At 36.1% G+C, this 16357-nt stretch overlaps 1 protein-coding gene across 1 annotated transcript; it reads left to right on the top strand.

Moving 5' to 3' along the window:
* The first annotated feature begins 2034 nt into the window (after positions 1-2034).
* On the top strand, positions 2035-6402 carry CUNH4orf33 (chromosome unknown C4orf33 homolog). The gene is made up of 5 exons (XM_026051985.1): positions 2035-2230; positions 2948-3008; positions 3222-3273; positions 3370-3569; positions 4959-6402. The coding sequence occupies exons 1-5, from the start codon at positions 2035-2037 to the stop codon at positions 5056-5058; spliced, it is 609 nt and encodes a 202-aa protein (XP_025907770.1). The 3' UTR covers positions 5059-6402.
* The last annotated feature ends 9955 nt before the right edge of the window (positions 6403-16357 follow it).

Here is a 16357-nt window from a genome sequence, read left to right as displayed (position 1 = left end):
TGTGTCTGGAGAGAGCAGCCAGGATGAGCTGCTCCATCACTTTCCCGGGGAAAGTGATGTACAAGTAAAGAACAAATTGTGAAATCTCTTGTGTCCTATGTTCTGCAACTTTGGATACTGTATTTATAGGAGGCAACTTACAAAGTTGCATTATTTTGCTGTCTATTTCTTCCATTTTTTAAAGCCATCTTGTGACTCAGTTCCTTAGACAGCCTTTGAATCTTGTACACAAGGAGAGAGATGTTCCTTGCTTCAATCACAAACTGAAAGGAGTGGCTTAGGATATTTGTAGTTTTAATTTTGTAATTTTCACTACATGAGATTCCCTAAGGCCACTAATCCTAGAAGGCTATGTAACTTTAAAACTCTGAAATTTGCAAGATAGGTCCTTCTAATTTTTGCCTTGATGAGTAAATGCTGAAAGTTAAATAATATAGCACAATGAAAATAGTTTAGGTGCAAGGGAGTATTGACTTTTAGGTGCCTAATGGTGATTTAGTTTTTTGCTACTGTAAATTAGTCCTACCACCTGATTTAGTTGATGTGAACACACCTGCTCCTATACCCTGATTTTCTTAGATTAAGCATGTGCACTTGTGCTTTTCTTTTCTTCTCTGTRAGTATGCATAATGCATGTTGAGCTCAATTTACTGTTAACATTTCCATTCATTTCAACAAGGAAAAATCTTATTGTTTGTGGAAGTTTCATATTCTTGTTCCCCTGTGTTTAAAGATGAAATTCAAGCTGTAGGATTTGTGTATACACCTTTTGCAAAACTTAGATGTGTAGAATATAGTTCAGTTTATGCTTAACTTGCTATGAGTCTCAAGAAAATTGTTATTAGGGACACAAAATAGGCCAAATTAGTAAGAAAAAAGTGATAACTTGGCTTATGTGATAGACTTATCAGCCTGTGTGTAACTTTGAGTGAGACTATGTATTGCTGCTTCCCTTCCTGTTTTGMCACTGAATGTGTAAAGAAACCAATCAAGAACTACTGTTGTGGGCCTGGGAAGGAGCTCTTAATAGTGAGGAGGGGAGGTGTAGGTGGTCACAAATTTGCTGGAAACCAAACTTGATTTATGGAATAAATAGAAGCCTTTTTGAGGTGTGTATAATTTTGTTTCCAAGGCACCTGAGCTATTGAATTCAAGCGTTCTCTGTTTATGCTGCTGTGGAACTAAGTGTGTTTATCAAGATAAGCTTGGTTTGATTTGTGAAATCTGGCATTTGGCTGGTTGCAATAGACACTAAGGAAGGCTTTAGCTAATCATTCTGTTGTCCTGCATTTGGGATGCATGGAAAGTTTTTTGTCAATTTCCTTGTACTTCCAAGTGATTAAATATCATGTGGAAATTTTAATTTGTCTGTTAATAAAAATTTCCTAGTATTTTAGAAATATATTTAGATATGTTTAACTACTTCAGCTTTCCTGAACTTGAAATATGTGGTTTTATGGTTATGACATTATACAAAGTCTGGAGCTAAAGAGGATGAGAACAGCTGAGTTTTCAGCTCTGAAAAAAGCTCCGTTTTCAGAAGGAAGCTGTTTTTGGATCCTGCCTGTGGCAGTGGTATAACAGAAGGGTAAAGTCCTAGCTCCAGAGACTTAGGCTAGGCTATCCAATGCATGGAAGCTGCTTCTGATGCTGTTGCAGTGCAAGAGACACAATACTGATCTGTGCTTTTAAGGAAGGGGTAGGATTTTGTTTGACTAGCCTAGTGTTCAGTCATTGAGTGGAATTTGCAAGTCCTTGACTCTTAAAAGTTTCCTAGTAGTACAGAGTAATTGTAAAAATTGGGGGGGAAAAAAGTGTTTTTTGAAACAATGACTCACATTGGATATCTTCCATGACTGTAAGTAGGAAGGAGAGTACTCAGTCCCTTTTGGTCTGTCTTAGAGTTTTATGTTTTTTAGATTTTTATCAAGTTTTCTTCATCCTCTTGATTATGAAGACTTTTATAGCCAAGCAAACTRTGCAGCTGGTGCTAAAGTATGTTCTTGAATCATGGTTGAAAGCTTTATTCATTTTATGCAGCATATTGAAATGGAGTTGCTCAYTGGGCACACGTGGGATGGCATACCTGTGAGCCATGAGCCTGTGACTGTGCGACTGAAGCCACATGAGGCAGGGCTGCTAATGGAAGTCAGTGCTCCCTTCTTTAATGATCCTCCAGCACCACTTGGAGAGCCAGGGAAGCCCTTCAGTAACCTCTGGGACTATGAGGGTAAGTGTTCCTGTTCTGCTGGAAGTACATCTGAGTTGTGCAGGTATCAATGTTCCTCTGCAGTTAATAAATCTAGTCCTCCTGCAGCATCTTTGAGAGATACTCTTTCAGGCTGATTTCATTTGAAGTGATGAACATCTGATATCCAGTGATTCAAGTCAGGGTCTCTGACAAGACCATTTTGTTGAAGGTCAAAAGTGAAATGCTAAAGTAGAAAATTTCTTTATTTTTTTCTGAGTGCTATGGCAAAGGCTATAAAAATAGCYTTCCCCTTAAACATCTTGAAGTAACCATAAACTTTACACTGTTTTTTAACTTAAAAACTCTTAAGTGTGTTATTTCTAGATGATGATTTATCACAAACAGCTTAGCAATAGGACAATTTTATGGTAATGTAGTAATAAAAATGACTGGGAAAAAGAAGCAAATATATTACTTGTCCACTTGGTGGACAGGTAGGTAAAGTAAGACTAGAGCTATGTCTTTGATGTTGCTTTATGATATTAGTAATTAGGTGAGGCTCGAACACAGGATTATTGTGCAGTACTTAAAACAGTTTGGAATTGGAAACGATCAGTGTGACATAATCAAACCCCGGGAAGCACAGACATTGCTCTTTATGAAACCTGACTATAATACTTCTAGTGGGAAATGGAGATCTTGTGATGTTACAAAATAGGTAAACATTATAAGATACTGATGGCCTATATTTTTAAGTTGTAGAAGCATTTTTCTTGAGTGATGGAGCTGAACAGTATCTAGAAGTTGAACTTTGTCCGTAAGTACAGCACTCTTTGAAAAAGTTTTAAATGCTAATTTGCRTTTCTAGTGTCAATTCTGATGCTTGCAAGATGTATCTATGAGRAGTGAGGAATGCTGCAAGCTTACACTCTTTCAGTGTAAGGAATGTTCTTGTATTTAGTGGAACAGCGTGTGACAGGTCTGTGTCTTGACATTAGTTGAAGTAAATCATGATTCTGATCTTTGACAGTCATGGACAACACTTGTTGCTGCTTCTTTCTGGTAGAAGAAGAGTATGGAAAGTAAGTGGTAAAATGTGTACACACACACATATATATTTGGAAAATCGAAGGTTTTTTCAGATTCCTGACATTGGCATTTTGTTGTTCCTTTAACAGGAAAATCTTCCTTTAGAATTTGAGGTGATCAGAATGGAAGACAAATGGGAAGGTAAAGCTTGTCTGCCTTGGAGTTATTTTCCACCATGCACCAACAAGTTTAATGCATTTGCAATTCATGGCTCGGGAGTAGAGAGAAAATATGAAGCACTTCATCCTGTGCCTCGACATGAACTGCATGAAGGACAGAAACCAGACTTGTAAGTTTAAAATTAGGTGGTCTTTAACCTMACTGCACTGTTTTTGGAGTACTTAGAAAAGCAATTTAATCTGACTTGCTGATTCAGTGCTACAAGTGCTTTAATTACATTGCTTAGGTGCAGACCTATTGGTACAGCACTTTGTGTAAAGGACTGTGGCCGATAGCATAAAATCAGGAATTAATTGCAGCTATCTCCTAGTTGTGCAGTAAACCATGCATTTGGCACCAAAGGCATCTGTTCCATCACCTTCCTATGCTAAATCAGACTGATTGTCCCATTTTCCTTTCCTGTAGCACTTTTTGAAATGCCATTCAGTGTTAGTTTTACCACATGTATCTGTAGTGAATTTCTTGYTTCTCTCCTACTGTTCTAAACCTCACCTCTATAGATGGTTCCACATTGTTTAAAAAAAAAAATCTTGAAAGTGTGGATGAAATGAAGCAATGTAGTGAGAGGATACTTAATAGAAAACAAGAGTGTTTTGATCTTTAGACTTGTTTAGTTTTTGAATGTGATTAATGAGTTGATATAAACTGCAGCTTGAGTATTCTCTGYAAGTGAACTGACTACAGAGGACAAATAGTTCTTGCACAAACTTGCTTCTCAACATACATTGAGAGCAAGGTAAGGTGAACACCACTTTCCTTTATCTAGGAAATCCTTATCTTCTGTATTCATTTTAAAACAAATTCTAGGTTACTAGTCATGTTCCTTCTTGTTCCTTAAGAAATGCATACTTTTGTCTTTATGTAGTAAGCTAGAGAACACTTGTAGTATTTTTTGGGAAATGATTTTTTCCCTTTCCAAGAAAAACTTTTCAGACCTTAAGTGCAGGTGGTGTGAAGAGGTTATTCCTTGCTTGTGTTTTTAGTATGTCTTTACTCCTCAAAAATTAACCTTCCTAGTAAGTWTTTTCTTTACCTAAGTGAATTAGTTTAGAGTTGAATAATCTGCTTAGTTAGGCAGTTGTTGACCTCTAATTGATGTTTACATAAGCATCTGTTCTCTGTTGTTCCTGTATGGTAGTGTAAAGATGTTCTTAGGTCTGCTTCATAATGTTTCAGGAAATAGAAGTTATAGTCTGTGAAGAAAAAGATTGCATTAACTTGACTATCGTATCCTAGCCCTTGAAATTCACTTTATGTTCTGTGGTACTTAGAGCTGAGAAATTTCCCTTGTGTTAATTGGTAAAGGCTTGTGGGAGTACTGTGGTGTTATTTGTAAATTGTCACTTTGGAAGGTGAATGTACTGAATGCTAGTTCTGTTCCTGTTGAAGAAAACAAAGATAAAGAATAAGCAGACCTACTAAGGAGATTTCTTTAACAGTTAAGAGTTTAGGGGTGTGTGTGTGTATATATGTTAATTTTTCTCTTCTCTATTTATAGCCATYGTCTGGAGTTTTTCAAAGAATTAAACCTGAATGCACTAATGGGAGAAGATTGGAAGCAGCCTGAATCCACTATATGGAAATGTCTCACTGACTAGCAAAGCGGAATAAGGCCTGCACTTTTGATAGGATTAAGGTTGGATCAAGCTGTGTGGAAACTCTCTTGATTTTAGAGTTTAAATATGATTTGTAAATATGATTAGTAAAGCTCTGTCTTCCAAAGCACTAATTGCCCTTACAGTGAACTAAAGTATTGGGACCAGTTATTTAGAAATGTATGAAGTATGAAACTGTCCCTGTTTACACGCATGTATGGAGCTTTGTCTGCATCCCWACTGATGAACCTGCTATTACCAACTAATAGAAACTGTGCCAAAATTAGAACGGTTTTCATGAGACCTCATCTTGACAAAGCAAATGTCTGTCTTGGAATCTTCATCAATCTCCTTTAGTTGCTGTTTCTGCTACTGTTTTCCCTGCTACTTATTTTTTGGCTGTTGAATGTGATTCTTGTTTGTCTAAATCACTTTTGTTTAGYGTCATCTAGTATAATCTCCTTCTGTAGGAGATGAGAACACCATTTTCATACCTTTTTCTGGCTCAGATCTCTCATTGCAAGCTGTTCTGGTGGTCGGACCCTTTCCCAGACTTAAAGTTTTCTTTTGCACAGTGCTAAAGAGKCATCTCAGTCTGGCTGTTGGCTTATTAGAAGCCTTATGTGCTTCTAAGTCAATGTAGAATTTTAAGTGATGTTTAAGTATAAAGGCTAAGTTTACAAAGTTTTATGCACTTGAGGCAGAGCTTTTGGGAGAAGTATTACTTAGATTCTGTGGTATAATTGTCCAATAAAAATGTTTCAAGGTTTTTATCATATCATGGTAAGTACTCAGCTTGGATATTAGAAGCCAGAAACTAACAATTTCTATTGAATTGCCACTAGACAATGGGAACCCAAATGAATGGTAGGTGCCTGCATTTCAATGCTTTGTTGTGAATATTATAGTGCTAAAAGTCTGTTAGACTTGCACAATGGTAATATGTAATGGCTAAACTCTTGCAGGATTTACAAATGAGATATTCCCCTCAAGACTTGAGCTTGTGTTTAGCAGAATGTGTTTTGTTCATGATGGCAAATGGGATCCTAGGGTAGCTTAGTAAATGGAGAGCTTGCCTAATAACCAGATGGTTCATGTAAGTGGTAACATAAAATGGAATTTACTTGTTAAATTTAGTGTGGGATTCTGATCAAGATATGATCAATCTTTCTTATTAGGAAGAGGGCTTTCTGCATCCTGTTCAAGTGTCATGATCATAGAACTGTTTTGAAAAATGGACTCTGGGCCTTGTCCAAATGTTATGAATTCAAAAGATTCAGGTGCTCTGTAGCCTGCTACAATGTGCAACCTTGTTTGCTGTGGAAACTTTTCTTACTTGTACTTTGTAGTGTTACAAGTTGCTGCCTCCTATTCTTTCTCTGGGCACCCTCAGAGTTTTCACTTTTTTCTATATAACTATCCGTTGTAAGATCTCCTTCGGGGTTCTTGAAGTACTATCTTGGTTGGCTTTTTGTGAATTGCATTAAGTATCTGTGGTCAGATACTTAATGGCTGCAGAAAAGAGTAATTTACTTCTTTGACCTTTGACTTAATTTTTTTTGTTCCTTTAGCTCATAAATGGTTTTAAAATTTTTGTGTAACATGAAATATGAAAACATATGTAAAGTTTTAGACTAGACACCATTTTATGTGTATGTGCTACAGAAAGGATTGTCTTATTTTGAGCATCCGTGTATGAGTAGCCTTAATTTCAGAGTCAGGTTTTTCTGTGCTCTTTTTAAGCTGGACTGAAAATTCTTCTTGGGAAAAATAGAAGTTGGAATATCATCTCTTTATAAAGACGATTCCACTATATTTGAGATGGAATGCTGCTTAAGAATTGTTTTGGGCTCAAATCTCCCCTTTGTACTTTGTCTTAAAAGATGATACTTTGTAACCTAGGATTCTGGTTTCATAGATATAAATTTTGGTACAATGATGTGTACTTAAGGATCTGGTTTTCTGATCTTCTAATTAGACACTATGGATTCCTTGCTATAAAGTGCCATCTGTTGAAAATTGTAAGTATTGTATATGCAATTTTGTCTTATTTGCTCTCTTCATTATGTATTTTTTGCAGAGTAACATCATAAACATTTTTAATAATCCAATAAATGTTAATTTTAATAAGTGATTTGACATTTGAYGTGTTAAAGCTGTTTTTGAAAAGTTTTAACTCAGTGCAGAAAAGTGAGGATGGGGGAAAATACCTGCGCACAGATGTTTGGTGTTGCAGTGTTTTTGTGATAAGTATTGGGAATTGGGTATGTTGAAATTTGAACAAATTGGACAAGATTATGTCCAGAGYGCCAATTTATATGGAATATCAGTTTAAATTGCAGAGCTGAATGATGAAAAAGCATAGATCACGTGACTGCTCTATCCATATTTTACTGTTAAATGGATTTAAACACTCCAACACTGAGCACTTCTGAACCATCTCTGTCTCTTGAAGTCAACCCATCTGCTGCTTGTGGATAATATTGAGGCAGGTAACAGTAATCCTGTGTCACACTGAGTAGAAGCTAGAATTTTAACTTTAGAAATGCAGAATTCCCTCGAGGATGTGAGAGTATTTTTTCTTTTTTAGCTCTGCAAAAGCTCTAGTTAGTGTTAAATGGACTGTCTTTATGTGTGGAAAAAAGTATCAGTGTTCTGTTGCTTTACTTGGCTGCACTTATTGAGGAAGTGAGGTTGGAAGTGCTGGGATATTGTTACTGTGTTTCCTTTATGTTTGGGAGAAGGGAATCTTTGTAGCACTGTTCTGTAACAATTTTAAACATTGACAAGAATTACAAATGTAATGAAAACAGAAGTTGTTTGACTATGTTAATCTGCTTTTTTTCCTCAAGTTGTAAGTGGTAAATTGATATGAATATGGCAAAACAAGGGTTGTATGTCTGATTTCATCAGGGCATGTTGCTGAGTGTCCATTACATCAGCCTGTCAGGTACTGGCTACTTCTCTCTTTTTTTTTTTTTAAGTACAGTGCAGAAATGTTGCTATGGTTCTTAGGTCATACAATATTATTATACACTCAATTTCTTGCAGCTGCTTTTTGAAATGTGCACTAGAAATAGCAAAAAGGCTTCCTTGTTCCTTGCCTTTTCAACAGAAGCTTCTGCAGAAGAAGGAAAAGTTTCCATGAGCTTAGTGTCAGGGTTAGGTGAAAGCATGAGGACATGGTGCCAGACGCTTATCTCTAAAGGTGTGCTATTCCTGGTTTAATCTGTCTTCTAATATGTTATATTCTATCATGAGGATGTTGATCCCAAAGAGAAGAGAGACTAGTGGAAAACATGGGTCTGTTCAGCTGCAATTGAGATGGTGCTATGTAGGAAATAAATCCGTAAGGCCACAGTGCTCTCAGTCTTAAATTTTGTGTTTTTTTTGCTGTTGTGTCATATCAGTTATTCTAATGAAATACTAAGCAGTTTTGCAATTATTTTTTGGTCAAATCTTTTGAGTAGATACTTGASCAGTTGAGTCTGATTGTAGAGTTGKACTTGAAAAATGATTAGACCCTGAATAATGTGAATAATAAGGCTAGGTTCAATGAATGATAAATAAAAYTGTAAAAAGAGAACTTGTTTCAACAACTTGATGTACATTTCTAACACTTTCTGACAGTACACTTATCCATTCTAGACTTGAGCAGTAAATGCAGAATTTCTTTGTTACTCAGCCCTTCCTAGGTTGGCAAATCTTTAAAGAATTGGGACCTAGAAACATGTCATGACAGTAGATGTTTGTGATGCTTCTGGCCACTAGGTGGAACAAGAAGGTTATGAAAACTATGGCATGGTGTTACTGGAGTTATCCTTAACCACAACCAGCCTATTTCTCTTAGGAAAAAAGATGTTCCCTTCTTACTRATGATGGCTTACTTGGCATTTTTGACACATCTTCACCTAAATAAAAAGGCATGCACTGTGGTTACACTTCTGATATTTATTTGCCCTACTAGGATGTTTTTAAGTAGGTGTGAGAGAAAATTACTGTAAGATRCTGTCAATGTCAGTAAAATAATACCTACTATTTTTGTATGCAAATGACTTTAACTTCTTTGCAAATGTCTTTGGCTTCCTGGAAACTTTTCAAAAGTTTTCAGAACTTCTAGTTTTGAAAGTGAAAACTTCACACTACTAGACAAATTCTATTGAAATCAATGTTTTTTCTCTAAGTGGGATTTGTTTGTGGAAATGAATTTATTCCACATGACTMAAATTGCACATGGACCTGCCAGAGTCATACAACCCTAGAGAGCTCTGGATAATTGAAACAACTGATGTTACCTTGAAAATTTAAGTGGAAGGCTTTTTTACCTCCCTTAGTACTTTCTGGCTGAAAGACCGTGACCAAGTTGCTGTYGTGGCCTTTCTTCTGGCTGAAGCGCATTTTATGCTGATGAAAGGCCCTGTGCAGAATGTTACACTTCAATTTTAAATTCCAGACATGTAAAATATTTTCAAAATATGCACAGCRCAGTGCCTAATTTACTGCACGTTGAACTTGAAATTGTTCTTTCAAATTGTTAAATCCATTTCTAAAGTGGACTTCATTGCACTTGATTACAGTGTGTTTACAATAATACTTTTGAAGTTTGATAGTTAACCCACACTTCTCTGGTAGGTGATTTCCTTTTTTTTCTGGTAGATTAGTTGACCATGGGGTCCACGGTTCAAGCTTAAGCACAAATACTGTGATTTGAAAGTTTGACAGAATCCATGTTTACATAGGTTGTACAAGCAGCTATGCGCATCCTTGTATAAGTGGTGCTGGTGAGATGAATGCAAATGTTCATGTACAAAATGGTGTTGCAGTTAGGCCTTTTTTCCATCTGCTTTTCTATCTGTTGAAAGTTGAATATCAATATCAGGAGGATTCATTCTAGAACTGAATCTTATATTAGCAGGACTTGGAGTTGCTTGTCTGCTTTGTTCTGGCTAAAAGCAAGTAAGCGTCCTACCTAAGGGTTCAGTGGGAAGGGTTTTATGTCATGGTCCAGAAGGCACTCTTTGTATTGGCACTAACTATGAACATAACAAATCATTATAGTAACTTTCAGAAGTAATATTAAGAATGCTACCAAGTACAAAAAYACTGCTTGTACAGTATTTTTGCAAATATTTGTTATTAACATACTTGGAAAAATAGCTGAATTTCATAAAATAGCTTTGAAATGAAATGCAAATTGCTATGCCTTCACTGCTGTTTTAAAGCTAGGTTAGCTGGCCTAATTTAGTACTATGTCTTTCTTGGGATATGCAGTGTAGCCTTAAAGGGCAGCAAGGGGATTTTCACGTGTAACCTTTTCAAAATAGAAAAGAAGAGTTTCCTCTGCAGAACAGTTTTTTAGCTAGTTTAATCTTGTCTTTCACTTCATGAGTGCTTTCTTGATCACGACAGGCAGCAAAGTTTATACCTTGATGTCAATAGTAGCTGTCATAATTATTCATCCCCTTAATTCTAGACAAAGTAATTGATTCCCATTTTCTTACGGCTGAGTGTGCTAGTCTTGAGGTTGGGCATCCGTAAATACAAGATAATGGCTGACCTACTAGAACTCTTGTTTTCATTTTGTCAGCAGCTGTAATATAATGAATTATGGTCATAAGACCTGGATTGCTAAAAACTACATTCTAAGGATAATATAAAATAAGACTAATGTTATTTAGGCAAATTGTGGGAGATAGCTAGCATTGCTTGTTTGTTTTTGGTGGTAGTGTGTTTTGTTATTTTTCTTGGTTGCGATGGTCCCTAAAACAGACCATGATTACTGTAAGAATAATTGTGGCTGACTATATCCTAAGCATCTAATTAGAGCATGCTAATTAGAAGATGTTTTGTGAAGCCTGGTTTCCACAGAATTTGTGTTTTTATGTTCCCTGAGCCTTTCTACCCACATCAGCAGTCGCTCAGGAATCTTGGGCTTCCCTGCAGAATAAGAAGTAAGGATCTTGTTAAGGAGCTGTCAGGCGCTGAATGGGATGGGTGTCTTAGTGATCTGTTTCTCACAAATGGAAACAGGAATACATTGAAGTTTTTTCTTTGGTGGAAAGGTTACTTGATTGCTCACATTGTCAGGTTTTAGCAGAGTCTGTGTGCTTGTGTTTTTGAAGCATAATCTGAAGCTTTTCACATTTGCTTGAGTTCCAGTAACATTGGTGTTTTGGAAAATGATTTTTATATTAACTTGTTTTCATTTAGATTTAATCTGGAATGTGTGTCTCTGCAAGACCCTGAAGATTTTTGTTCTGRGAGCAACTGAGGCTACCTATTACCTAGTCTTTTGACAACATTTGTGCAGATAGGCAAGGTTATAAGATGCAAGGGTAGAATCATACAGCATGGGAATATCTCTTGGGACCAAGGAGCCTTATGTCTAAGTTTCAAATTGTTTAGTACTAAGAAAAACAGTGCTGTGGCAGATGGTTAGGTTGTAATTTGTAATGTCCATTTCAGCTTTAAACTGATTATGTTTCCAGAAAACTGTTGGAATACCTTTAGAATTGCGTATGGAGTAGATTTAAAGTATATAAGCACCTTACAGCTGAATCATAAAATCTGGGCTAAATTTTGAGATTAGCAACAAGTTCCATSTAGTATTTTAGGAACTGTGGGTCCTCACTTAGAAATTAATATGTACATTCTGTTGTGAATCTCATGTATGAGAACCTCTTAGGAAAAGGTTTATGACAGTTTTTTAAATGTTTTTTTCCCATATTCCTTGTGTCCTCTGTCTTCTGATGCCACATACTAGATGACAGGCCTATGGGTAGAGCTTTGTACCCACTCATGAGGCCAAAGAGGGTACCTGGGCTGTCAGGCTAGAGGCCGGAATCAACTGAAGGTTTAGCAGCTGCTTTTTTAATAAAATCCAAAAACCTGAATTCTACTGCTCCTTAGTCAAGAAGGACAGGAACTCGAAGTTCTTTGTACCAGTGCACTGGTTGTCTTCTTCCCTCCACAAACTTTCAGAAGATGTCTGCATTTTTCTCCTCCCCCAAATGCTACRTGGGATTATCTGGCACATTCAAAAGTTTTTACAGCCAGACAGGTAAGTGGTGCAACCATTTAAACTTGTTTTCCTTAGTAAACCAGTGAAAATTCATGCCATTTCTAGAAGACAGTGCTATCACCAGGCTGTTAGGGATATGTGTTTACTAGCTTTGTCAACAGGGATTTTTAAGAAATATCACTGTATCACTAAGTGATCTTTCTGTAACACAGGCTGATTATGAAGTGGCTGGTTGCTGGGATTTGTCTTGACTTAAAATGTGTGTATATAATTTATGTACAGTATCATGAGCAATTATTAAAATGAATCCTRACATCTGGTTCCAAAATTTGTTTTCCCATGTAGTAATTAAGTTCTGATGGAGATAAAAAGTTAGCTGATTAAATTTTGATATATGYATGGGGTATATATGTGTAAGCTAGATTTCAATACAGTTTAAATTTAAACTTGTAACAGTTGGTCTGACATGGGGATAAAATAAACCACTGTCTTGAAAGTGTGTAAATTGCTATTATTGATGGGAAATTAAGATGGATCAATCAAGTTGCTGGCTGAAGAAGAGTTTAGATTTGAAATTAAGCTCCTAACAAGGTGAGTTTTTATTTAGATCTTGTTCTGTTTACCATGGAAATTGTTTCTTTGGCTAGGGAAGGGAATTTTGTCTGGAAGAGGCTATTTTTCCAGTGAGCAGTACTCTGCAAACAATGAAAAAGCAGCCAAATGCACCTAGTATCAAGTATTTTTTCTTAAAGCCCACCTTTAGCACTCAGTATTTTGTATTCAGCTGTTTGTGCACCTTATCTTTTTGGTAGCTTTTGGCTTCATTTTATTAAGAGTTGAAAGAYTTTTTTTGGTTCTTGTTAATGAGGYTAGAAAATTTCAAGGGAAAATGCATTCCAAAAGGTTAGCTTTTTGGAAATATGGTGGTTCTTTGTCGTAGTCATTTATTGGAGACWCTTTTTTCCCTTGTTCAGTTGAGGCAATAAAACCAAGCTTTGTTTTTTGAAATCTCTTGTATTAGATGTGTTAGTGGAGATTTGTTGTGAACAGTGTTCCCTTCCCAAACRAGCTGAATAGATGCTCTAGTGTCCTAATGTTAATGGTTTGTAGAGCTTTGTGTAGTAGATAAGGTACAGATTTCTTCAGGAAAAGTAGTACTAAGTTTTGTATTTATTAAAAATGACCCTTAATGTAGTTTTATACATGGAAAAAGAATAAAATACTAAGTCTGAAACATTTTTTCTTGATCACCTTAAAGTTATTTAACTTAGGTGCCTAATAGGATTTGAAGATTATTTAGAGATAGGATTTAGGCATATTTTTCTGGGCTGTGTGAAGAAACCTTTGAAGCAGGATCTCCTTATTTGTATGTGATGTTCTTTTGATGGAGTAAAAATATACTTGAGGAGTTCAAGTCCCTCATCTGATSGTGAGAACACTTTGATCTAATTATAAGATAAGAAATATATCTATCTATATATTCTTCTGTTAGAACTTGGTGGAAAAAATYTAATTAAAAAAAGAAAATGACATCCAGGAATGTGTAAAATTTGATTTTCATGCATTTTCACCTAGGCGAATATTTTTCCTTAGTAGGTCCCCATATAAAGTACGCTAGCTTCAAGATTAAATGAGTTTTAAATAAAAATAAATGAGAACAGCAGCATCATTTGCAGATGTTTACAAATCAATGGTCATTGTTCTTTCCTTTTCTTCATGATTTCTTTTTCTCCTGTTAAAACCTTTGAACTTCACTGCATTTGTTTTAGTGGCCTAAAATATAGCATTGAGGTAGTGCACTTTGAATAATGTCAGGAACCTCCATACCTACTCAAAAGTTGGAACAACTTATCCCATCAATGAGAAATCTCCTTTGTGGTTTTGTCTTCAATTTTATACTGAAGCTTCATGTACATGGTATGAATGACTAACAGTTCTTCTCAAATTAATAATTAACTACTGAATGTAGTTGAGCTTCAGTTTAACTCTTTGTGCAGAGCACAAATGTCTTTTTCTCAGCAATGCTTACACAGCTAACTGCACATTTAGGTTAATGGCTTCGTTCAGAATAACAGAATTCCTGCCTTGAGTTAAGTCCTTGCAGAGCTTTTAAAAGGCTTTTGTACTATGATGCTGCTGATTTTAAGATATAAGTTGTAAGGACCCTTAGAGGAGTATTTAAGCAGTAGAAATGTTAGCTGCTTATTGTGGAGCTTTTAATTATGCTTTTGTTAAGGTTGTAATCCTGCCCCTGCTTACTGAAGTAATTAAACTCACAAGATTTGGCTCTGATTAAAATGTTACTTGTATTTAATCAGTGATCCTGTCTTGGCTATGTTTGTTTTAAAWACTGTTTTTGTCAATACAAATATCCTACATCTGCTACTGTTGTAAGGATTGGCATGGATTTACTCTCTCAAGGTAAGTTTCTGAAATGATGCCTTAACTTGCAATACAGCAGAAGGCCTTGGCTGCAGTTGGGCGGGTGAACTGCTTGCAGTGTTATCCTAGGCTCATCTGGAGCTTAGCTGCTGCCTAATCTGGAAGAAATATGGTTAATTCTAGAATGGTCCTGACAGGGCTACCTTGTCTTTTCCAATAGTGTTGAATTGTATCTAAGGATTTTAAAGATGCCTTCTGTATTAAACTCTCTAGTACAATAAAAGCAATTGTATTTAAAATGTAAACTGAACATTTCAGGAAAGCAGTACTGTTGATGCGTGCAATAAGAGTACCTAAATATTTACTTGCAGATCTTTGTTTTGAGAAATATTGTATTTCTGTCACTTTTCATAGGAGTATTTCAATCAATTTTTTGAAAGTCAGTGGACTGCCTGCCCTAACAGGGAAGAATTTGCTTTTGATATCAGAATGGGCTTGTAGAAATTGCAAGAAGGAACTGCAGTATCTAAAAAATGCAGATAATTAAGTTAAAAGTATTTGGATAGTTTCACATCTTTAAAATGAGGAAGAAGAGAGGAGGACTTTGTCCTATACTTGAAGCAGAGATTGAGCTGGACCAACAATGTGGTTTGAGYGCAGCATTTCTTGCCTGTAGAGCAAAACGGGCTCTGAGGCCATTAAAGTCTGGAAATACRTCTTCCAATACATCTTCCTGTTGACTTGAATAATTTTTGCTTAGCTCCAGCTGGGCATGTTGTCTGCATTGAGACCTTCCAGCTRATGAGAATATAGAACACCCTATTCTATAGGGTGTATGATGACTATTTGCATGCAGTTGTGGGCAATCCTTACACTAGAAGAAATGTAGTAGATGTGAACAAGTTGCAGAGAATGGATTTAGCTAGTTCTTGCCAATTCAGGAACACCTCTAACACTGAAGTTTCAGGATCGTTCTTCTAAACTGAAGTAGTCCTGATTGCAGTGTTTGTGCAGGATTTTTTTAGAGGAACAACTGCTCTTGCAGCTTTTTCTTCACCTTAAATTAGTTGTTTCTTCAGTACCCCAACATCTGGCTGTCTGAAAGACCCTGGGAGATATATGTATTTAACCATGCTAGAGCAAGCTTTACTATTCACTTCTACAATAAAGTACTTATTATGTTGTCCTTGCCACAACAGTATGTTTATTTGTAGAGGCAAATTATAGTGTTTTGGCATCTAATTATCCTGTTAGCATGGTTATAGTATTTATATTCTTAATACTGAATTTATGCAATGCTAGTTCAATCAAAGCCAGAAAACTCTTGATAATTAGTTATATAACCAACTCAAACTTCCAACAGGTCAAGCAAAATTGAATTTTGCTGCCATAAGGCTCAGTCAGGACATGATTTGGTCTGACCAGTTACATATATGCCCTTTAACATCTGCACTATGCTTAATGAGTGGCTGTGCACAAAACCAGTGACTGTAAGTTCTAGTTTGACCAAATCTCAGAAAAGTGTATTTTAGTATTGTAGGAACTCATGTTCTTGAACATCATGCTTCTATGTTTCTGATTTTTCTTCCACTATCACTTTTGTTTCAGTGTTCAATCCAATATGGATTATGGGAGATAAATGAGAACCAGCTGCCTTACTATTATGAAAACAGAGGAATTTATTCCTACTGTCAAGTAAAAATATTAGCTGCTTAAAAACAAAAGCCTGGCTCAGATCTCTGAAACTGTTGTCTCTTTTCAAAGTCACATTCAAGCAAATGTGTAAGTTGTATTAAAGAGGTTTTATCTCAGGTACACCTGTTTATCATCATAAATTGAATTGTGGTATTACATGGGTAATTGCTTTCAACCAATTTTTTTGYATGCACAATCTACCTT

The sequence above is a fragment of the Nothoprocta perdicaria genome, unplaced genomic scaffold (assembly GCF_003342845.1).
Source record: "Nothoprocta perdicaria isolate Ctin4 unplaced genomic scaffold, notPer1 scaffold_81, whole genome shotgun sequence".
NCBI lineage: Eukaryota > Metazoa > Chordata > Aves > Tinamiformes > Tinamidae > Nothoprocta > Nothoprocta perdicaria.
This window is presented reverse-complemented; position numbering and strand designations above follow the sequence as displayed.